Here is a 24,909-nt window from a genome sequence, read left to right as displayed (position 1 = left end):
GAACAAGTCAGGGATCCTGTAAAGCTGGCACGTTGGCTTCTACACTAGCCCCTGGAGGCTCCCAATGGCAAAGGGATGGATACACCAGAGAAGGAGTGTGTACTCTGGCAACACATGGCTGGAAGTTGAGGACTGCCCTTGTATTCTATCAGTCCTGGATTTCTGATTGCTAAAATAAGATGTCTTTTTATGACAGTCCAATGAAAGAAAGAGCTGAGAGGAGCTATGATATCTAAAAGGTGGTGTTTCTCCTGGAAGTCATTGTTAAAGGAACCGTTTACCTAGAATCCCTTCCTTCTTCTAACAACCTACCTCAGTAGCTGGTAGCTCTTTGCTGTCAATCCCTGCTGGAACCACTATTCCTACATCTTATAGAGGAGGAGTGGTTCTCTAGGGAGTGATAGTGCTGCTTTTTCTGATTTTTCTCACTCTCTCAATACCAAGGAAGAAGCTTTCATTAACAAACCCAAAGTCACTCTTCAAAACATTCCAGATCCTCGCAGAGTTGAACCTTGACTTGCCTCAAGGATGGGACTTGAAATAAAAGGATGGCTCAGACTCTGCCCTGGAAGCTATATCTTTTTCCATCAGCATCAATCAGAGTGGAGACCCAGGTAGTTATGGGCCCAAGTAAGAAACCGCAAGCAGACAGAGGATCCTAAAGCAAGCACCCCTCACTGAGCATTGAGTATCAAGGTCTGTTATGATATGTCTACACAGCCTGGGTCGACAGACAACAGTGAGTCTCCCAGCCTGGGTCGACAGACTGGGGCTTGCGCTACCACGCTAAAAGTAGTTGTGTAGACATTGCAGCTTGGGCTGTAGCTTTGGCTCTGAAGCCTAGGGATGCCCAGGAATCCGAAAATATGGCCACATCGTCAAGGTAGACGACTGCATAGTCTCCCAATCCTGCTAGGAGACCATCTACAAGTCTTTGGAAGGTGGTGGGTACATTCCGCAGCACAAAAGGAAGCACATTAAATTCATACAGCCCAACATGTGTGGTGAAAGCTGACCTTTCCTTGGCGGATTCATCTAGCGGTACCTGCCAGTACCCCTTGGTTAAGTCCAAGGTAGAGATGAACTGGGCCCGTCCCAGTTTCTCCAATAGTTCATCTGTGTGTGGCACTGGATAGCTGTCTGGGCGAGTTACAGCATTTAGCTTACGATAGTCCATGCAAAAACGTATCTCCCCATCTGGTTTGGGAACTAGAACCACTGGAGATGCCCACGCACTGCCAGAGGGGTGGACTACGAACATCTGTAGCATATCCTGGATCTCCCGTTCCATAGCAGTTTTAGCTTTAGGAGACACCCGGTAAGGTTGGACTTTAATTGGGTGAGCATTACCTGTGTCAATGGAGTGGTATGCCCGTTCAGTCAGTCCTGGGGTGGCTGAGAACATCGCTGCATATGCCTGTTCAGTCAGTCCTTGATCTACTGTCGCTGCATACGCCCAAGGGTCATGGAAATATTTACCTCTTCTACGCCACCATCACTTTTCCCTTCATAGTAGACACCTTCAGGCCACTCAGCGTCATCTCTTCCCTTGGCTGTAAACTGACAAACCTTTAATTCTCTGGATCGATTAGAAGAGCTGAGAGGCGATGGGTTGCTCCATGCCGCTGTCCAAGCTCTTTGGAGGCTTTCATCTGCTTCCTGTTCGGTCTGGAACTGCTCCCTTGAGGCTGGAGACATCAGTTCCTCATTGGTTTGTGGATCTGGGCTTGGTCCCTCTGGAAGCGATGTAGGGGATGGAACTGTTTCTGTTGACTGTGAACCGCTTTCTGCTGGTGCACTACATTGGGGTTCAGGCTCCAGCTGAGCCTCTTGTGTAGGGTTATCTGCTGCTGCCAGTGCAGGTTCAGTGGGGCCCTCTGGCGTTGGGGTTGCAAGTACTGGATTCAGTGCTGGCAATGGTTTTGGTGCTGGTTGTTCTGCCGGTTCCGGTTCTGGGACTGGCTCTGTCTGGGTCTCTGGGACTGGATGCACTAGTATGTTGCAGACGTTGTCATGGGGTCCGGTTCCATTACCTCTGACCGGGTCCTGGTAGAAGTTTTCGGAACAGAGCTAGGTGTGACAGCTTGCTTAGCCTGGCTGCAGGTGACCATTCCCACCCTCTTGACTAACTTCAAATGATTGGTCAAGTTTTCCCCCAACAGCATGGGGATGGGATAATCATCATAGTCTGCAAAAGTCCACGTTCCTGACCAACCCTTGTACTGGACCGGCAACTTGGCTGTAGGCAAGTCAAAAGAGTTTAACTTGAAGGGTTGAATCGTCACTTGGATCTCTGGGTCGATTAAATTGGGGTCCACTAAGGAAGCATGGATAGCCGACACTTGCGCTCTGGTGTCCCACCACGCGGTGACCCTCTTCCCACCCACACTCACAGTTTCCCTCCGCTTTGAGGGTATCTGGGAGGTATTTGGGCTGAGGACCTCTGGTGTGATTCCGGTGCAATGAACCGTAATCTGTTGGGGTTCTTGGGGCAGTTGGCCTTTACATACCCCGGCTCGTTACATTTAAACGTCGTCCAGCTGACGGGTCACTGGGGCAAGGTGGGTTGCTGGAGAACAGTGTGGCAGGATGATAAGGTGTCTGGAGTGTTTCTGGGTGTGCAGTTGGGGCCTTGGGCTGTCCCCGGTAGTAGGGTAAGCTCAGAGGTTGTCCCTTCTGGTCTCCGCTCCAACTGCGACCAGGATTGTTCCTCTCTCCTCCCTCCACCCGTTTTGTTTCGGTTTGCCCCTTCTGATATTTGCCCCAACTGCTACTAGTTCTTTTCTTTTCTGCCACCTCCACCCATTTGGCTCCAATCTCCCCCACCTCGATTACAGTTGTGGGCTTCCCATCTAGGATGTACCTTTCTATTTCCTCAGGAACACCCTCTAAGAACTGCTCCATTTGCATTAGGAAGGGCAAATCTTCTGGAGATTTAACACTTGCTCCTGATATCCAGGCATCCCAATGTGATAGGCATGTGGGGTAAATGACACGTCTGGTTTCCACCTTAGGGCTCTGAACCACCGATGGAAATGCTCGGGTGTTAACCCCATTCTGACTCCCGTCTTGGTTTTAAACAGTTCATACTTGTTCATGTGTTCCTTAGGCATTTCAGCCATCACCTCTGCTAAGGGTCCACTGAGCTGCGGCCTCATCTCTACCATGTACTGGTCTGTAGCGATGCTGTATCCAAGGCAGGCCCTTTCAAAGTTTTCTAAGAAGGCCTCGGTATCATTGCCTGCCTTGTAGGTGGGGAACTTCCTGGGATGTGAGGCGGTACCTGGAGAAGGATTGCTATGGTTTGTTGGTATATTCTGCTGAGCCTTTGCTTTCTCCATCTCCAGTGTATGCTTCCTCTCTTTTTCCTTTTCCTCCACAGCTCTCCTGTGGGCAGCCTCCATTTCATTTTCCTTTGCCTCATTTCTCTCCTATGGGCAGCCTCTTTGGCTTTTTCTGCCTTGGGTTCTGTCATCTTAGTCTCTCTGTTTTAAACTAACTTTACACCTGAGAGTTTAAAAAAAAAAACTGGCTTGTAAAATTTAGTTGTGCTATAACCTGATACCTATGTTCTGTGATAGCTATTCTCAGCCTACAGAAAAATCCTCTAGCTGCTCTTAGCTAAAAAAATAAATAAATTAAAAAAATAAAAATAAAAACCTCTTCAGGTCTGTGAAAAACTTGTGAATTTCCCTGCAGGAGGTTAACTAACCTGCATCTAGGTAGAGAAAACTCCAGCTCACAAAAGGAAGATCCCTTTGTTATGCTTGCTGCTGTCCCTTTTTACAAAACCCTTTTAAAATCTTGCTCTGCTTCTGGTTCAAAATTATCTTAAAAAAAAAAACTCAAAATGATCCCACTGCTCTGCCACCATGTCAAGGTTCCTTCCCCACTCTGAACTCTAGGGTAAAGATGTGGGAACCTGCATGAAAGACCCCCTAAGCTTATTCTTACCAGCTTAGGTTAAAAACTTCCTCAAGGTACAAACTTTTCCTTGTCCTTGAACCCTATGCTGCCACCACCAAGTGTGTTAAACCAAGAACAGGGAAAGAGCCCACTTGGAGATGTCTCCCCCCACCCCAAATATCCCCCCAAGCCCTACACCCCCCTTTCCTGGGGAAGGCTTGATAAAAATCCTCCCCAATTTGCATGGGTGAACACAGAGCCAAACCCTTGGATCTTAAGAACAATGAAAAAGCAATCAGGTTCTTAAAAGAAGAATTTTAATTAAAGAAAAAGTAAAAGAATCACCTCTGTAAAATCAGGATGGTAAATACCTTACAGGGTAATCAGATTCAAAACATAGAGAATCCCTCTAGGCACAACTTTAAGTTACAAAAAGACACAAAAACAGGAATATACATTCCATTCAGCACAACCTATTTTACCAGCCATTTAACAAAAGGAAATTAACGCATTTCTAGCTAGATTACTGACTAACTTAACAGAAGTTCTGAAGAGCATTCCTGATCTGGTCCCAGCAAAAACATCACACACAGACAGACAGACCCTTTGTTCCCCCCTCCTGCCCTCCCCAGCTTTGAAAGTATCTTGCCTCCTCATTGGTCATTTTGGTCAGGTGCCAGCGAGGTTATCTTAGCTTCTTAACCCTTTACAGGTGAAAGGGTTTTGCCTCTGGTCAGGAGGGATTTTATAGTTCTGTATACAGAAAGGTGGTTACCCTTCCTTTACATTTATGACACTTACTCTACCTATTACTATGCTTAGTTGACTGTTTACAATAAAAACTAACTCTTGACCAAGGAGTAATAACAAAGGAAAATGACCAAAGGACTGAAAAAGTTAAGGAGTTCTAATTTGCTGCCTTGGAGACTGGAAGGAGCCAAAGGTGAACAGAAGGCATGGCTCCTTCTAAAGCCCTACCTCAAACTTTTCATAGCTCAAGGTGAAGTCTGCATGGCCCCCAAAGAACAAAGCTTTCCAGAGGGCTCTGGGATTAGTATGGAAAACGCAGGTACATCACAAGAGTGTGTATCTCTGACAATATTAGAAGGGAAAGCTCTTTTTAAAAATAGAGGATAAATTTAGCTTGGAACTGACAGCATGGTTTTATCTAAAATATAGTTGAACTCTCACTTTATCATAATAACGTGCAGACTGTGTAATATACTGATCAGAATGTATGCTTACCATTGCCTACAACTGCTAAAAGGCACTTTCCCCAAGACCTTTTCCGTCTGGTTTTAAAACATGGTAGCTGCCTATTTACCATAGGAAGCCTTTACTGAAGGTATTTTGTACTGCTTTTCCCAAGCCTCTATATGAAAATCTCCTTTTTATTCACAGTTCTGAATCAATAAAGAAATAAGTGATTCAGAACTGAGGGAACTTAAGAGCCTATCCTGCAACTGCTTTCTGGAAAAGCACTTACTCTTGTGTGTAGTCCCCTACACATCAGGAGCACTATTCACCATAGTAACCACTATATCTGGCAATAAGCATTTGCAGAATTAGAGTCCTGGGGTATGGACAGCAGTGCACACCAAAATGCTGTGCTGTAACTGCCACCATGTGAATGCTTTGGGTACAAACTAAACGACTCCTACTTTGTGTTAATGTAGTCCTCTTCAAACAGGACTACTTGAATGTAGTTACATTAGTAAGAGTACAACATGAGTATAGCAGTAGGAATATACTACCAACCCCCTGACCAGGATGGTGAAGGTGACTTTAAAATGCTCAGGGAGATAGAAAAGCTACAAAGGCAGAAAATGCAATAATAATGGGGGTTTCAACTATCCCCATATTGACTGGGTATATGTCATCTCAGGATGGAATGCAGAGATAAAGTTTCTTGACACCATAAATGATTGCTTCTTGGAGCAGCTAGTCCTGGAACCCACAAGGGGAGAGGCATTTCTTGATTTAGTCCTAAGCGGAACACAGGGTCTGGTCCAAGAGGTGAACATAACTGAAGAGCTTGGTAATAGTGACCATAATGTAATTAAATTTAACATCCCTGTAGGGGGAAAACTGCCAAAGAAACCCACTACAGTAATATTTAACTTCAAAAAGGGGAACTACACAAAAATGAAGAAGGTTAAAAGGAAGAGTCACAAGGGAGAAATGCCTGCAAACTGCAAGGAGACTATTTAAAAACTCCACAATAGAGGCTCCAACTAAATGTATACCCCAAATTAATAGACAGTAAGAGAACCAAAAAATGCCACCATGGCTAGACAGCAGAGTAAAAGAGGTGGTTAGAGGCAAAAAGGCAACCTTTAAAATTGACTTCAAATACTAGTAAGGAAAATAGAAAGGAGCATAAACTGTAACACATTAAGTGTAAGTGTAAAGCAGGAAGGCCAAGAAAGAATTTGAAGAACAAGTAGCAAAACACAAAAAAAATTGCTGTTCGTTTTTGTAAGTACATGAGAAGCAGGAAGCTGGCCAAATAATCAGTGAGGCCACTGGACAACTGAGATGCTAAGGGAGCACTCAAGGAACACAAGACCGTTGTGGAGAAGCTAATTGAGTTCTTCACATTGGTCTACGTTGCAGAGGATATGGGGGAGCTCCCCATTCCAAGTCATTCTTTTTAGATGACAAATCTGAAGAACTGTCCCAAATTGAGGCATCAGTAGAGATGGTTTTGGAAGAAATTGATAAATTAAACAGTAAAACACAACACCAAGATAAAATGGTATTTCTGAAGGAACTAAAATGTGAAATTGTGGTATGTATTCTATCGCTTAAATCAGCTTCTATAGAAGACAGTTGGAGGGTAGCTAACGTAATGCCTATTTTTAAAAAGGCTCCAGAGGTGATCCTGGAAATTACAGGCCAGTATCTAACATCATTACCAGGAAAATTGGTTGAAATTACAGTAAAGAACAAAATTATCAGAAATGCAGATAATCTCAATATGTTGGGGAAGAGTCATCACAGAACAGGGAAATCGTGCCTCACCAATCAATTAGAATTCTTTGTGGGAGTCAACAAGCATGTGGACAAAGGTGACCCAGTGGATAGAGTGTACTTGGACTTTCAGAAAGCCTTTCACAAGATCCTTCACCGAAGAGTTTTAAGCAAAGTAAGCGGTCATGGGATAAAAGGGAAGGTCCCCTAATGAATCAGTAACTGGTTAAAAGATAGGAAACACAGAGTAGGAATAACTGGTCAGTTTTCAAAATGGGGAGAGGTAAATAGTGGGATCCCCCAAGGATCTGTAATGGGACAAGTGCTGTTCAGCATATTTATAAATCTGGAAAATGGGGTGAACAGTGATGTGGCAAAATTTGCACAATACAAAAAGATAGTTAAATTCAAAGCTGACTACAAAGAGCTACAAAGGAATCTCACAAAACTGGGTGATTAGGCAACAAATGGCAGATGAAATTTAATATTGATAAATGCAAAATAATGCACATTGGAAAAAATAATCCCACCTATACTTACAAAATGATAGGGTCTAAAGCAGCTGTTAACACTGAAGAAAGATCTTTGAGTCATTGTGGATAGTTTTCTGAAAATATCCGCTCAATGTGCAGCAGCAGTCAAAAAAGCTAACGTTTGGAACCATTAGCAAAGGGAGAGATTATAAAACAAAAAATATCATATAAATCCATGGTATGCTCACACCTTGAGTGCAGTTCTGGTTGTTTCATCTCAGAAAAGATCTACTAGAATTGGAAAAGATACAGAGAAGGGCAACAAAATGATTAGGGGTATGGAACAGCTTCCATCTGAGGAGAGATTAAAAAGCAGACTGTTCAGGTTAGAAAAGAAACAACTAAAGGGGGATATGAGAGAGGCCTATAAAATCATGAATGGTCTGGAGAAAGTGAAAAAGAGAGTGTTATATACCCCCTTACATAACACAAGAACTGGGGGGGTCACCCATTGAAATTAATAGGCAGCAGGTTTAAAAACAAGCAAAAGAAAGTACTTCTTCACACAACATATGGTCAACCTGTGGAACTTGGTGTCATGGGATGCTGTGAAGGACAAAATTATAAATGGGTTCAAAAAAGAATTAGATAAAATTCACGGAGGGTGGGTGCACAATGGCTATCTGCCAAGATGGTCAGGAACACAACCCCATGCTCTGGGTGTCCCTAAAAGTCTGATTGCCAGAAGCTGGGACTGGATGACAGGTGATGGATCAGTCAAAATTGCCCTATTCTGTTAATTTTCTCTGAAGCATCTGGCACTGGCAACTGACAGAGACCGGATATTGGGCTAGATGGACCATCTCTTGTTAGATGGATCTAACTCAGTATGGCTGTTCTTATGACTGCAGGATCCCCACCAAGTGGCAATGAAAACCTGTATACTTAGCATACTGCAACATTACAGGACAAATTAGATGAGAGAGGAGGGGCACTTTTGCCTCCAAGCCCATTTTTTACATTGTTATTAATTATTAAATCATGTTTATTATGAGAATGACTGAGGGCCAACCAAGAATTTTGACACAACAAATCCTGCTTTAGATACAACAAATCCTGCATTTTGGCAGAGGGTTAGACTAAATGACCCTTGTGGTCCCTTGTAACCCTCTAATTCTATAATGGGGCCCCATTGTGCTAAGCGTTGTACAAACACACAGTAGTAAACTGTCCCTCCCCAAAAGAACTTGCAATCTACTGGTTTCTTATGAACGTAGTCAGCATTCATTCAACTACCCCGAGCTGCCTTTAAAGGTGACCTGCAAAGGATTTTTTAAAAAAGGGCTTATGCCACTGTTTGCCTCATCATGACATATAAAGAAGGCCTGAAAGGTTTTTTTGTTTTTTATTTTAAAAAGGAGGTTCGCCTCCTGCCCTCTGCTTTTTTGTATACCTTAGAAAGTAACAGGACTGTCAACTCTGGTCTTCCCTCATTTTCCTGGAGGATTTGCAAGAGGATCTCACAGGGAGTATATTGTTCTTACATCTTAACTGAAGGGGTGAAGGTGCTGAATCTAAGATATTCTTCTCTAACCTCTTAAAGATGGTGTTTAAAAAAAAGGTGAACAGTATGACTGAAAATTCCTTCCTCACTCAATGGCTCAGCTTTCACCCTTCTTGGCTCTTGTGATGTACTATTACACTAGCTTTCCTGTCACCAAAAGCCTCATCTAGACTAGGAAACTTTTTTTTTTTTTTAAAATATTGGCAAATATGATTTTATACATCACTAAGCCATCGTCTACATGAGGTGGTAGGTGATGTTTAATGTCATTTTAGTTAACTTGCTTAAAAAAAAAAAAAACAAAAAAAAACTGTTCTTTTTTCCTAGTCCAGACACGACTAGTGTCTTTCAAGCTAGAAGGTACCTGATTTCCAAGTTTAACATTAAATAAAAACCCGTTTCCTCCAGGGAAAAAAATACTTTCAGACCTTCTCTATTAATCATAAAGAACCAAACTCGCACAGGTCACAACAGAGGAATGTTCTTTGTATTGTCCAGATTAGTTATAAATCATAGAATCATAGAATCATAGAATATCAGGGTTGGAAGGGACCCCAGAAGGTCATCTAGTCCAACCCCCTGCTCAAAGCAGGACCAAGTCCCAGTTAAATCATCCTAGCCAGGGCTTTGTCAAGCCTGACCTTAAAACCTCTAAGGAAGGAGATTCTACCACCTCCCTAGGTAACGCATTCCAGTGTTTCACCACCCTCTTAGTGAAAAAGTTTTTCCTAATATCCAATCTAAACCTCCCCCATTGCAACTTGAGACCATTACTCCTCGTTCTGTCATCTGCTACCATTGAGAACAGTCTAGAGCCATCCTTTTTGAAACCCCCTTTCAGGTAGTTGAAAGCAGCTATCAAATCCCCCCTCATTCTTCTCTTCTGCAGACTAAACAATCCCAGCTCCCTCAGCCTCTCCTCATAAGTCATGTGCTCTAGACCCCCAATCATTTTTGTTGCCCTTCGCTGTACTCTTTCCAATTTATCCACATCCTTCTTGTAGTGTGGGGCCCAAAACTGGACACAGTACTCCAGATGAGGCCTCACCAGTGTCGAATAGAGGGGAACGATCACGTCCCTCGATCTGCTCGCTATGCCCCTACTTATACATCCCAAAATGCCATTGGCCTTCTTGGCAACAAGGGCACACTGCTGACTCATATCCAGCTTCTCGTCCACTGTCACCCCTAGGTCCTTTTCCGCAGAACTGCTGCCGAGCCATTCGGTCCCTAGTCTGTAGCGGTGCATTGGATTCTTCCATCCTAAGTGCAGGACCCTGCACTTATCCTTATTGAACCTCATTAGATTTCTTTTGGCCCAATCCTCCAATTTGTCTAGGTCCTTCTGTATCCTATCCCTCCCCTCCAGCGTATCTACCACTCCTCCCAGTTTAGTATCATCCGCAAATTTGCTGAGAGTGCAATCCACACCATCCTCCAGATCATTTATGAAGATATTGAACAAAACGGGCCCCAGGACCGACCCCTGGGGCACTCCACTTGACACCGGCTGCCAACTAGACATGGAGCCATTGATCACTACCCGTTGAGCCCGACAATCTAGCCAGCTTTCTACCCACCTTATAGTGCATTCATCCGGCCCATACTTCCTTAACTTGCTGACAAGAATGCTGTGGGAGACCGTGTCAAAAGCTTTGCTAAAGTCAAGAAACAATACATCCACTGCTTTCCCTTCATCCACAGAACCAGTAATCTCATCATAAAAGGCGATTAGATTAGTCAGGCATGACCTTCCCTTGGAATCCATGCTGACTGTTCCTGATCACTTTCCTCTCCTCTAAGTGCTTCAGGATTGATTCTTTGAGGACCTGCTCCATGATTTTTCCAGGGACTGAGGTGAGGCTGACTGGCCTGTAGTTCCCAGGATCCTCCTTCTTCCCTTTTTTAAAGATGGGCACTACATTAGCCTTTTTCCAGTCATCCGGGACTTCCCCCGTTCGCCACGAGTTTTCAAAGATAATGGCCAAGGGCTCTGCAATCACAGCCGCCAATTCCTTCAGCACTCTCGGATGCAATTCGTCCGGCCCTATGGACTTGTGCACGTCCAGCTTTTCTAAATAGTCCCTAACCACCTCTATCTCTACAGAGGGCTGGCCATCTCTTCCCCATTTTGTGATGCCCAGCACAGCAGTCTGGGAGCTGACCTTGTTAGTGAAAACAGAGGCAAAAAAAGCATTGAGTACATTAGCTTTTTCCACATCCTCTGTCACTAGCTTGCCTCCCTCATTCAGTAAGGGGCCCACACTTTCCTTGGCTTTCTTCTTGTTGCCAACATACCTGAAGAAACCCTTCTTGTTACTTGTTGTTGCATTAGGGTGTCTGTGTGTTTGCGTCAGGGAAGCCTGGCTGTTTAAAAATAGCCGGAGCCTCGCGAACCAGCTGAGCGGCAGCGAACCAGCGGAGCAGCGGGGACAGCAGAGCAGCTCACAGCAGGAGTTTGCCTGGGACTGGTAAGTATCCGAGTGTGTGTGTTTGCTTGCTGAGGAAGTATCCGAGCGTGTGTTTGCTGGGAGGGAGCCTGAGTGAGTGTCTGATTGGCTGCTAGCCTGCAGGGGGCGGGCATTAGGGTGTCTGTGTGTTTGCGTCAGGGAAGCCTGGCTGTTTAAAAATAGCCGGAGCCTCGCGAACCAGCTGAGCGGCAGCGAACCAGCGGAGCAGCGGGGACAGCAGAGCAGCTCACAGCAGGAGTTTGCCTGGGAGTTCGCCTGGAGTGAGCCCATTGAGGCTTACATCTTGCCAACGTCTCTGAGGAAGCTCCGTAGTAGGTAGGTGATATGGAAGGGGGGAATTCAGCTGTTGTGACCTGCACTGGATGTGCCATGTTTGTCTTTCTTCCACAGGACAGAAGCGACTTTGTCTGTACAAAGTGCAAGCTGGTCTCCATATTGGAAGAGAAGATTGAAGGTCTGGAGCAACAGGTAACGACCCTGCGTTGTATACGAGAGACTGAGGATTTTCTGGACCAAACTCAGGATAGCCTTCTAGGGGCACAAAGCTCTAAAGATGTAGAGCAGGTTGCACAGAGGAGCCAAGAGGCCAGTGAAGAAGCTTGGCAACATGTGACCTCCAGAAGAGGTAAGCGGAATGTCCGGGTTCCAGTAACACAGACACAGGTAACTAACCGCTTTCATGTTCTCTCCACAGGTACCAATGCGGAGAGTGGACCAGATGATATGTCTGGGGGAGAAAGCAGAAGGAGACTCCGTTGGTTGGGAGGCATGAGATGCGATGTCCTGAGGTTGGAGGTTCCACGACCACCACTCCCAAGAGGAGAAGGCGGGTGGTGGTGGTCGGGGACTCTCTCCTCCGGGGGACTGAGTCATCTATCTGCCGCCCTGACCGGGAAAACCGAGAAGTCTGCTGCTTGCCAGGGGCTAAGATTCGTGATGTGACGGAGAGACTGCCGAGACTCATCAAGCCCTCGGATCGCTACCCCTTCCTGCTTCTCCACGTGGGCACCAATGATACTGCCAAGAATGACCTTGAGCGGATCACTGCGGACTATGTGGCTCTGGGAAGAAGGATAAAGGAGTTGGAGGCGCAAGTGGTGTTCTCGTCCATCCTCCCCGTGGAAGGAAAAGGCCTGGGTAGGGACCGTCGAATCGTGGAGGTCAACGAATGGCTACGCAGGTGGTGTCGGAGAGAAGGCTTTGGATTCTTTGACCATGGGATGGTGTTCCATGAAGGAGGAGTGCTGGGCAGAGACGGGCTCCATCTTACGAAGAGAGGGAAGAACATCTTTGCCAGCAGGCTGGCTAACCTAGTGAGGAGGGCTTAAACTAGGTTCACCGGGGGAAGGAGACCAAAGCCCTGAGGTAAGTGGGAAAGCGGGATACCGGGAGGAAGCACAGGCAGGAAGGTCTGTGAGGGGAGGGCTCCTGCCTCATACTGGGAATGAGGGGCATCAACAGGTTATCTCAAGTGCTTATATACAAATGCACAAAGCCTTGGAAACACGCAGGGAGAACTGGAGGTCCTGGTGATGTCAAGGAATTATGACGTGATTGGAATAACAGAGACTTGGTGGGATAACTCACATGACTGGAGTACAGTCATGGATGGTTTATAAACTGTTCAGGAAGGACAGGCAGGGCAGAAAAGGTGGGGGAGTAGCACTGTATGTAAGGGAGCAGTATGACTGCTCAGAGCTCCGGTACGAAACTGTGGAAAAACCTGAGTGTCTCTGGATTAAGTTTAGAAGTGTGTGCAACAAGAGTGATGTCATGGTGGGAGTCTGCTATAGACCACCGGACCAGGGGGATGAGGTGGATGAGGCTTTCTTCCGGCAACTCACGGAAGCTACTAGATCGCATGCCCTGATTCTCATGGGTGACTTTAATTTTCCTGATATCTGCTGGGAGAGCAATACAGCGGTGCATAGACAATCCAGGAAGTTTTTGGAAAGCGTAGGGGACAATTTCCTGGTGCAAGTGCTAGGGGAGCCAACTAGGGGGAGCGCTTTTCTTGACCTGCTGCTCACAAACCGGGTAGAATTAGTGGGGGAAGCAAAAGTGGATGGGAATCTGGGAGGCAGTGACCATGAGTTGGTTGAGTTCAGGATCCTGACGCAGGGAAGAAAGGTAAGCAGCAGGATACGGACCCTGGACTTCAGGAAAGCAGACTTTGACTCCCTCAGGGAACAGATGGCCAGGATCCCCTGGGGACTAACATGAAAGGGAAGGGAGTCCAGGAGAGCTGGCTGTATTTCAAGGAATCCCTGTTGAGGTTACAGGGACAAGCCATCCCGATGAGTCGAAAGAATAGTAAATATGGCAGGCGACCAGCTTGGCTTAATGGTGAAATCCTAGCGGATCTTAAACATAAAAAAGAAGCTTACAAGAAGTGGAAGCTTGGACATATGACCAGGGAAGAGTATAAAAATATTGCTCGGGCATGTAGGAAAGATATCAGGAGGGCCAAATCGCACCTGGAGCTGCAGCTAGCAAGAGATGTCAAGAGTAACAAGAAGGGTTTCTTCAGGTATGTTGGCAACAAGAAGAAAGCCAAGGAAAGTGTGGGCCCCTTACTGAATGAGGGAGGCAAGCTAGTGACAGAGGATGTGGAAAAAGCTAATGTACTCAATGCTTTTTTTGCCTCTGTTTTCACTAACAAGGTCAGCTCCCAGACTGCTGTGCTGGGCAACACAAAATGGGGAAGAGATGGCCAGCCCTCTGTAGATATAGAGGTGGTTAGGGACTATTTAGAAAAGCTGGACGTGCACAAGTCCATGGGGCCGGACGAATTGCATCCGAGAGTGCTGAAGGAATTGGCGGCTGTGATTGCAGAGCCCTTGGCCATTATCTTTGAAAACTCGTGGCGAACGGGGGAAGTCCCGGATGACTGGAAAAAGGCTAATGTAGTGCCCATCTTTAAAAAAGGGAAGAAGGAGGATCCTGGGAACTACAGGCCGGTCAGCCTCACCTCAGTCCCTGGAAAAATCATGGAGCAGGTCCTCAAAGAATCAATCCTGAAGCACTTAGAGGAGAGGAAAGTGATCAGGAACAGTCAGCATGGATTCACCAAGGGAAGGTCATGCCTGACTAATCTAATCGCCTTTTATGATGAGATTACTGGTTCTGTGGATGAAGGGAAAGCAGTGGATGTATTGTTTCTTGACTTTAGCAAAGCTTTTGACACGGTCTCCCACAGCATTCTTGTCAGCAAGTTAAGGAAGTATGGGCTGGATGAATGCACTATAAGGTGGGTAGAAAGCTGGCTAGATTGTCGGGCTCAACGGGTAGTGATCAATGGCTCCATGTCTAGTTGGCAGCCGGTGTCAAGTGGAGTGCCCCAGGGGTCGGTCCTGGGGCCCGTTTTGTTCAATATCTTCATAAATGATCTGGAGGATGGTGTGGATTGCACTCTCAGCAAATTTGCGGATGATACTAAACTGGGAGGAGTGGTAGATACGCTGGAGGGGAGGGATAGGATACAGAAGGACCTAGACAAATTGGAGGATTGGGCCAAAAGAAATCTAATGAGGTTCAATAAGGATAAATGCAGGGTCCTGCACTTAGGATGGAAGAATCCAATGCACCGTTACAGACTAGGGACCGAATGGCTCGGCAGCAGTTCTGCGGAAAAGGACCTAGGGGTGACAGTGGACGAGAAGCTGGATATGAGTCAGCAGTGTGCCCTTGTTGCCAAGAAGGCCAATGGCATTTTGGGTTGTATAAGTAGGGGCATAGCGAGCAGATCGAGGGATGTGATCGTTCCCCTCTATTCGACACTGGTGAGGCCTCATCTGGAGTACTGTGTCCAGTTTTGGGCCCCACACTACAGGAAGGATGTGGATAAATTGGAAAGAGTACAACGAAGGGCAACGAAAATGATTAGGGGTCTAGAGCACATGACTTATGAGGAGAGGCTGAGGGAGCTGGGATTGTTTAGTCTGCAGAAGAGAAGAATGAGGGGGGATTTGATAGCTGCTTTCAACTACCTGAAAGGGGGTTTCAAAGAGGATGGCTCTAGACTGTTCTCAATGGTAGCAGATGACAGAACGAGGAGTAATGGTCTCAAGTTGCAATGGGGGAGGTTTAGATTGGATATTAGGAAAAACTTTTTCACTAAGAGGGTGGTGAAACACTGGAATGCGTTACCTAGGGAGGTGGTAGAATCTCCTTCCTTAGAGGTTTTTAAGGTCAGGCTTGACAAAGCCCTGGCTAGGATGATTTAACTGGGACTTGGTCCTGCTTTGAGCAGGGGGTTGGACTAGATGACCTTCTGGGGTCCCTTCCAACCCTGATATTCTATGATTCTATGATTCTATGATTCTACTCTTGACATCTCTTGCTAGCTGCAGCTCCAGGTGCGATTTGGCCCTCCTGATATCTTTCCTACATGCCCGAGCAATATTTTTATACTCTTCCCTGGTCATATGTCCAACCTTCCACTTCTTGTAAGCTTTTTTTTTATGTTTAAGATCCGCTAGGATTTCACCATTAAGCCAAGCTGGTCGCCTGCCATATTTACTATTCTTTCGACTCATCGGGATGGTTTGTCCCTGTAACCTCAACAGGGATTCCTTGAAATACAGCCAGCTCTCCTGGACTCCCTTCCCTTTCATGTTAGTCCCCCAGGGGATCCTGGCCATCTGTTCCCTGAGGGAGTCAAAGTCTGCTTTCCTGAAGTCCAGGGTCCGTATCCTGCTGCTTACCTTTCTTCCCTGCGTCAGGATCCTGAACTCAACCAACTCATGGTCACTGCCTCCCAGATTCCCATCCACTTTTGCTTCCCCCACTAATTCTACCCGGTTTGTGAGCAGCAGGTCAAGAAAAGCGCTCCCCCTAGTTGGCTCCCCTAGCACTTGCACCAGGAAATTGTCCCCTACGCTTTCCAAAAACTTCCTGGATTGTCTATGCACCGCTGTATTGCTCTCCCAGCAGATATCAGGAAAATTAAAGTCACCCATGAGAATCAGGGCATGCGATCTAGTAGCTTCCGTGAGTTGCCGGAAGAAAGCCTCATCCACCTCATCCCCCTGGTCCGGTGGTCTATAGCAGACTCCCACCATGACATCACTCTTGTTGCACACACTTCTAAACTTAATCCAGAGACACTCAGGTTTTTCCACAGTTTCGTACCGGAGCTCTGAGCAGTCATACTGCTCCCTTACATACAGTGCTACTCCCCCACCTTTTCTGCCCTGCCTGTCCTTCCTGAACAGTTTATAACCATCCATGACTGTACTCCAGTCATGTGAGTTATCCCACCAAGTCTCTGTTATTCCAATCACGTCATAATTCCTTGACATCACCAGGACCTCCAGTTCTCCCTGCTTGTTTCCAAGGCTTTGTGCATTTGTATATAAGCACTTGAGATAACCTGTTGATCGCCCCTCATTCCCAGTATGAGGCAGGAGCCCTCCCCTCACAGACATTCCTGCCTGTGCTTCCTCCCGGTATCCCGCTTTCCCACTTACCTCAGGGCTTTGGTCTCCTTCCCCCGGTGAACCTAGTTTAAATGTTGAAGGCTGTGTGGATAGGGCATTGGAATGGGAGTCAGGAAATCTGGATTCTATTCTCAGCTCTGTCACTGAGCTGCTTGATATCCTTGGGCAAGTCATTTCACCACTTTGTGTGCATTTCCTCTCCCACCCTTTGCCTAGGTATGATAGGGCCCAGAGCTCCATTGAGAATGCTGAGGTTTGTTTTCTCTCCTTTATAGGTCACCTTTAAGGCTCTTGTGATAAATGCCTCTTTGAAAATACTGCTTCAGAAAGCATTAATCCCCTCTTCACTGCTCTTTAACTAACCTTGAACTAACTCATGTCACAGCAACGTACAATAAAATAGCTAGAAAGGAATCCCTTTTTATTAGTAGCCATCCAGCAAGTACCACCTTCACCACTCCAGAGAAGAGTTCTCAAACTCATAGGCATCTGCCCAATCACTGAACACAGATGTACTGACATCTCAAGAGGAAAAAGTAATTCCAAAGGAGTTACAATGTATTTCTTAGAGATGGGGATCCCCTAATTACTCCAGTTTCAAGCCTCAGTGATGCTAGAGTGTCTGGACAATATTAAATACACCCTGGACGGTCTTAAACCATACTGATTTTCAATTCTGACTTTATTCTCCTGATTTTCCCTGTTTTCTGACAAGTACTCCTGTTCTTTTTCCTCACTTGATAATACAAATGATTTTTAAATCCAGTTTTCAGTTTGATATTTTAATTGTTTTCTCTTCAACAACATGAAGTCCCATTGTTACAAATGTTTTTCCTTTTTAACATGCCTAAAAATAGTAATATCACAAACTCTTTAGAGAAATGAGATCCAGTGAAAGCACTTTAAAAAAACAAACAAAAAAACAAACAAACCCAGTATAATACTGGCTGAGGGAAGGTCAAATAAAATTCATCACAAGCGTAAGAGGAACGGCTTTGTAGAAATCCAAAAGAGGAGAAAAGAATTAGTGTGAATCTTAGGGATAAACTTATAAACACTGAAAAAGAACTAATTGTGTGCATACACATCCTAAAGTGTATGGAAACAATAAGCATGATTTCACTTACTTGATTTCAGGAGTAACAATTTCTGCTGCTAGGCTGTCTGAAGACTCCTGGCTTCCCAGTGGCATCAATCCTGTTTCAAACATAAAGAAAAGGATTAACAGAAAGTACAATAATTTTTGTTTCAAAAGCCTATGGATAAATATTGTTCAACAGGATTAAATTTTAAGAGAACATTTAAAACAATATGCTTCTTGTGAGTATGTGAGAAATAATACCTAGTCATGCTATAATAGGAAGGAAAGAAGAACGTAACTCCATTTTTGAACAGGTTTTCGGTTTCCATTTTCCTCCATTTTGGACAAAGTTTTTTTTGGTGGTGGTGGTGTATGCTGTTTGTTGTGGTTTTTTTTTAAACACACACACAAGTTACGGTTTATTCCTTGGTTTATGTAAAAATATGAATATTTGCATGGTGTGATATATGGAATATAAATCAATGAATATGTACCATATGCACCACATAAAAGTTTAGGAAAACTATGTTGGGACATTAATGCTAATTTTTTGGAGATGAGGAAGATAAGAAAGTTGGTTTCTCACTGCCATTACTTAGAAATCAAACTCTTAAAAACTTTTTTAAAATATCACATTTCGGGAGAGACCAAGCATGGAAAATTTCAGCCAAAGGTTGAAAGCTTCATGAAGTTCTGAACATCTAAAAATGTGATTATAGCAGAAGTTGTTTTGTAATCTCAAGTTAGTGGATGTTAATTGGTCAACTATAAAACAAAGGTAAACCTGTCTACCTTGCATCTATGAAACCTCTGTGGACGTTCTTTAGAAAAAAGGTAACTTCGGTTTCTCTTTCTCCATTACCTGAAGTGGTGAGCTGCCCTTCTTGTGCTTGTACACATCGAAGTTCTTCAATAGTTTCTTTTAGGGAATCTCTTTCCGTTCTTAATCTCTGAGTGATTGGAAGGACAATAAATATTAATCTCAGCTCTACAAATCCATCTTTAACTCTAAGCAAGTTGCCACTATGTACATCATTGTCAGCACTTTAACAAAGAGAATTAATGTGCACTGCTAGAAATGCCTTTCATAGCAAGGAATTCCAATTCATTCCCCGGGCAGAATTAAAAAAAAAATAAATAAAAAAGGAGCAACTACTCACTAATAACTGTGGTTCTTTAAGAGTCCTGTGCCTGAATAACTACACTTGTGGGCTCAAGACACCTGCATCATGAACTTCCAGAAATGTAAGGAGAGCAGTAACCCCAGTAACCTCAGGGGCACTCACTGTCTTTCTTCTCCTCTTGTGCAGGGTTCCTAGCTATCAAATGGAAGTGGGCCAACACACTTTCAATTCCTTCCCCTAATAAGGGAATTTTTAACCCCGCTCAGAAGAAGACAGGAGGTAGGTGGGGAATGGGAATATGCAGAAGCAAAACACTTGAGGAACTATGATTACTGGTAAGTAACTTCTCTTTCTTCTTCAAGGGCCTCTGCATACTTCCAGTGGTGAAAGACTAGTGAGCAGCATAAACCCTAAGAAATTCAATGGTCTTGACCTTTAGTTGAGCATTCAGTTGAGACTGGGACATGGATGAAAACTAGCTGCTTGTGGCTCAATCCAGGCAAGACTGAGGTAATGCTGGCTGGAAAATAAAATCATGAAAAAATGGCAAGGATAATATCTGTCCCTCTAAGTGTTTCTCATCTGTTATTCAAATGTGCAACATTCAGGAGACTGTTTAGATTCCCAGCTTCTTGATCAGGGAACAGCAACGCCCAGGATGACATTTTATTTAACAGTGGCCTAGAACTGATCAGTCACCAAACATGTTTTTAAAAGTATTAAGCCCTATATCTCCCAATTGATTGGTGGTATTTAAAAACATTAGATTTAATTGTGTCAGCGAACACATTTGAAAAACACTAATCATTTTTTTGTCAAAACACTGCATAAGATCCTTCAGCCTAATGCTTTTTCTCATTGGCCAGCATCATTACCTGACAATCCAGGTTTGGATGAGTTCAAAAATACTGATGTCCTTCTCGGGGACCTTATATAGACTGTCGGACACCTCCATGTGGGAAGAAATTAAAAAGTTGGGGTTATTGAGCCTCTCTCAAATGCCAGGCCCAAATGGTCAGTTAGATCACAGGAATGTTCAGTACAAAGAATGGGAGCTATTCGGTGTCTCTGGCATCAACAGGTCTCACTACAACCAGAAATGGTATTGATGGTACTGGCTATCCCAGACTCCAGGACCATGGGAACTGTGGACTCTGACACTGAGAGCCTTGAATAGCTGCCCACTTCATACCAGAGTTACATGACAACTAGATCTGCAGGTGGAGTAGAGGATGGTCAAGGGTAAAAATCCAAGCTGCAATCTGCCTCAGAAGAACTAGGATGTGAGTCAAGTGACCAAGAACTCCAGGACAGTCTTCAACCTCCATCCAGGTACAGAACTAATGTTGGTGAGCAGCTCTTTGCAGCTGATCTTGATGAATGCTCTCCCACCATTCATGATCAACCCAAGTGCATCTGGGGGTCTCGGGCACTTTGGCAAGCAGTTCTCTGCTGCACCTTTGGTGGTCAGAAGGTATGGAAGGGAGGTCAAAGCTTTTCTTTTTATGTCCTCTGAACCCTGGATGACAGGAGGGGTGAGTGGCCCCAGTTGAGACTGCCTCTAGAAGATTCCAAAAGTTCGCAGCACATGCACTTTGATCCCACAAATAGGACTATGTAGAGGCTACACTGAAGATTTTTTACTTTAAAAGAAAACTTCTGAGTTTAACTCCAGAGGAATATTGAAAGTTTGAAAGCCAGTTTAAAATTAAATACACTTTAAAATTACATTTGAGATTTCTGAGTCTTCTACTGCTGGATGCTCAACACAAAAACCTGTGACACTGTTCACATGAGGGATCTATGTAGGAGGTTAGATAAAGACAACATGGGGAGGGACAGGAGAAAAGGATATCGACAATAAAAAAAAAAAAAAAAAAAAGACAAATGTGTCCTCTTGGCTCTTCATTTTTAAAATCTACTGCACACATTTTCGTAGTTACCCTGAAGCCAGATGATAGGTTTATCAAACTCCATAGTTATTACATTTATACAATATTTTACCCAGACAACAGACAATTTAAAGTGAACAAAGAAATATAACTTGGCTAAACAGGTAATTTTGATTAGCAGGTCCAGGGTAATAAGGATACAAATTTGTTTCCACCACCACAAAAAAAACCCCAACATCTAAACACTTACATCTTTTTCTTTTTGGAGGCTGTCTACTTTTTCTTTCAGCAATTTGTATTCAAATTCTAATTTATCTGCTTTCTTTGATTCTTCAGATAATCTGTTTTGTAGTTCAACTACCTGTGAGACAAAGAAAGAATTGTTTGTCTATCCTGTTCAACATAATATGCATGAAATAAAGTTATTAATTACACTGCAATGTGAGATCAGTGTTAAAACAAATGGAATATTCATATCTAGCACATTCAAAATGGTTTGTTCACCTATCTATTGTTTCAATCATCAATATCACTGAAGGGATCAGAATAGTACCACTTCAGTGCAAGTAAAATCTGAGACAACAAAGCTGTGAAGCTTCTCCTTCCTCAAAAGTGTGGGGAAAGAAATCAGTAAAAAAACAAACAAACAAACAAAAAAAACCACCATAGAGAAAATCAGAGGTACATTCTCCTACTTTCCCTATCTCTCTGTTTTCCAAGCCTCACTTTGAGAAGTCAAGCCTAAGCTTATCTGAACAGGTAATTTTTTGCTCATTTGTAAATGTGTTTTCTCATGGTTTTTGAATCTACTAATCTGGAGCTTCATCTCCGAGGGATGATGGTCAAACCCCAAAATCCAAAGGAACAGAGGCACTTTTGATTATTTAACCAGAGAAGTAATGAGCTATCAAGGTCCAGTCAAGGTTCCCATGGACTCTACCATGTAGAAGATCAATGAACAGCTATTTACAACTAGAAGAGGAGAAAACTGAATAAACCTTTCAGAGTGGACACGCAAGTCATGAAAAACAAATCAGCAAAAAGTTGCCCACTCAAAGCTTTATACCTCCATTAACAAAGGCTCAGTTCTAGGTATAGAATTAGTAGCATGTCACAGAACATGTTTGGATAGAACGGCACTGAAGAAAGATCAGCATGCAAACTCTATAGCTGAATGGAAACTCTGATGAAGATACATCCACTTGTAGCTTCTTGTGAAGCAATTTACAAGGAGCCAATATCTGCTTTGTTTTAGAGTTAGAGGAAGAGGTATGTGTGTAAATAAAAATATGTTTTAAATAGGGCTGTTGATTAATCGCAGTTGGCTCACGTGATTAACTCAAATAAAGTAATGGTAATTACTCGCAGTTTTAATCGCACTGTTGAACAATAGAATACCAATTGAAATTGATTACATATTTTGGATGTTTTTCTACATTTTCAAATTTATTGATTTCAATTACAACACAGAATATGAAGTGTACAGTGCTCACTTTATATTTTGATTATAAATATTTGCACTGTAAAAAAAAGCAGTATTTTTCAATTCACCTCATACAAGTACTGTAGTATAATCTCTTTATCATGAAAGTGAAACTTACAAATATAGATTTTTTTGTGTTACATAACTGCACTCAAAAACAAAACATTGCAAAACTTTAGAGCCTACAAGCCTACCCGGTCCTACTTCTTCCTAAGACAAACAAGTTTGTTTACATTTATGAGAGATAATGCTGCCCGCTTTTTATTTACATCACCTGAAAGTGAGAACAGGCATTTGCATGGCACTTTTGTAGCCAGCATCACAAAGTATTAACGTGTCAAGTATGCTAAACATTAATACTCCCCTTCATGCTTCGACCACCATTCCAGAAGACATGCTTCCATAATGATCATGCTTTTTAAAAAAATAATGTGTCAATTAAATTTGTGACTGAACTCCTGGGGGGAGAATTGTATGTTTCCTTCTCTGTTTTACCCACATTCTGCCATATATTTCATGTTATAAGAGTCTCTGATGATGAGCCAGCACACGTTCGTTTTAAGAACACTTTCACCCCAGATCTGACAAAACACAAAGAAGGTACCAATGTGAGATTTCTAAAGAGAGCTACAGCATCCGATCCAAGGTTTGAGAATCTGAAGTGCCTTCCAAAATCTGAGAGGGATGAGGTGTGGAGCATGCTTTCAGAGGTCTTAAAAGAGCAATACTCCAATGCGGAAAGTACAGAACCCGAACCACCAAAAAAGAAAAATCAGCCTTCTGCTGGTGCCATCTGACTCAGATGATGAAAATGAATATGCGTCGATCCGCACTGCTCTGGAGTGTTATCGAGCAGAACCTGTCATCAGCATGGACGCATGTCCTCTGGAATGGTGATTGAAGCATGAAGGGACATATGAATCTTTAGCGCATCTGGCATGTAAATATCTACCAATGCCGGCTACAAAAGTGCCATGCAAACGCCTGTTCTCACTTTCAGGTGACATTGTAAACAAGAAGCGGGCAGCATTATCTCCTGCAAATGTAAACAAACCTGTTTGCCTGAGCAATTGGCTGAACAAGAAATAGGAAGGACTAAGTGGACCTGCAAGCGCTGAGGTTTTACATTGTTTTATTTTTGAATGTAGTTTTATTTTGTATATAAGCTTGTACTTAATTTACATTTGTAAGTTCAACTTTAATGATAAAGTGATTGCGCGACATACTTGTATTAGGTGAATTGAAAAATACTATTTCTTTGTTTTTTACAGTGCAAATATTTGCAATCAAAAACAAACATAAAGTGAGCACTGTACACTTTGTATTCTGTGTTGTAACTGCAATCAGTATTTGAAAATGTAGAAAACACCCACAAATATTGAAATAAGTGGTATTCTATTATTGTTTAACAGCATTATTAATGGAGATTAATTTTTTTAATCGCTTGACAGCCCTAGTTTTAAAATTATAGCGTAACAGTAGCAATGCCTAAAGTTAAGGTTGCCTAACACTCCCCATGTAACTTTTTGTTTCCAATTATTTATATCTTTGGCAGAAAGAAAGAATGAGGTTCCCCTTGTGGTCAGTTGGCTTGTTTGTGTGTGTATGCTGTTCAGCTCGGCTCAGACAGTTGGTTCAATCAACCTCAACATCAAGGGTTAAGTGTTGAAAGCTAGAATGTTGTTGGTCAGTAACATTGTCCAAGTTGCCCAGTGCTTCTGCCCTTGGAGCTCCAAATGTTATCACTATTAGCAGCAGATAAGGCAACCTGCTCATTCAGCAGACCTCTGTTACCCAAAGAAAAACCACAGGCATGGTTCGGTGGCGAAGGCCCTTGGCCAGGTTTATTGTCAATGAAGCACTGTACTAGCTCCCTGGATCAATGCCTACGGTTACATTAAAACATATATGCTCATTACAATGGATTCAGCTCAGTCAGTGGTCAGACTTGCCGCTACCCCACAGGCTGGAAAATGAGTTAAGGAGAAGTATCTCAGCATTTATAGACTGAGACAAACAAGAGTCTTCTAGGAACCTAAGTACCACCATGCTTATTTCAGGACATCTGTTCGTTACCTCTCCTTGTTCCTAATATCTTGGATGAAACATCCCTTTTCATTATTTTGTTAAACCGTCTTCTCTTGTACTAGATTGGGATGTAGCTGGACTAGCTAGAATATATTTACATAAATATCTAGTGCCTAGTATACTAGCAGCACTGTTGCCAAGTTCATGTACTGGACAGTGAACTTGTGAGCATCTGCTTTAATATATGGCCTGGCTTTGGCTCACAGCCTCTGCTTCAGGCCTCAGCCCAGGCCCAGTGCTCCAGGCTCTCTCACTCACTACTACACCCCTTTGACCCAAGGCTCATCCCATGTTAATGGGGGAACAGGTACAAACAGGTGCAGACACCAGTGCTAATGTGCATGAGGTCCTGGCAGATCAATATAGGGTAGAAGCACAAGCTGCCTCGGGGAGGTATGTACCTTTCGTCCACC

General features: G+C 43.7%; 1 protein-coding gene across 1 annotated transcript in view; it reads right to left on the bottom strand.

The window, feature by feature from the left end:
- Positions 1 to 24,909, bottom strand: part of HOOK3 (hook microtubule tethering protein 3) — a 128,147-nt gene that overhangs the window by 30,855 nt on the left and 72,383 nt on the right. Inside the window, 3 exon segments of the mRNA XM_043514600.1 lie at positions 17,956 to 18,025; positions 18,772 to 18,859; positions 21,176 to 21,286. Coding sequence (XP_043370535.1) covers positions 17,956 to 18,025; positions 18,772 to 18,859; positions 21,176 to 21,286 — 269 coding nt within the window.

The sequence above is a fragment of the Dermochelys coriacea genome, chromosome 5 (assembly GCF_009764565.3).
Source record: "Dermochelys coriacea isolate rDerCor1 chromosome 5, rDerCor1.pri.v4, whole genome shotgun sequence".
In the NCBI taxonomy this organism is placed as follows: Eukaryota; Metazoa; Chordata; order Testudines; family Dermochelyidae; genus Dermochelys; species Dermochelys coriacea.
The sequence above is the reverse complement of the archived record's forward strand: the minus strand, read 5'-3'. Positions and strand labels throughout refer to the sequence as shown.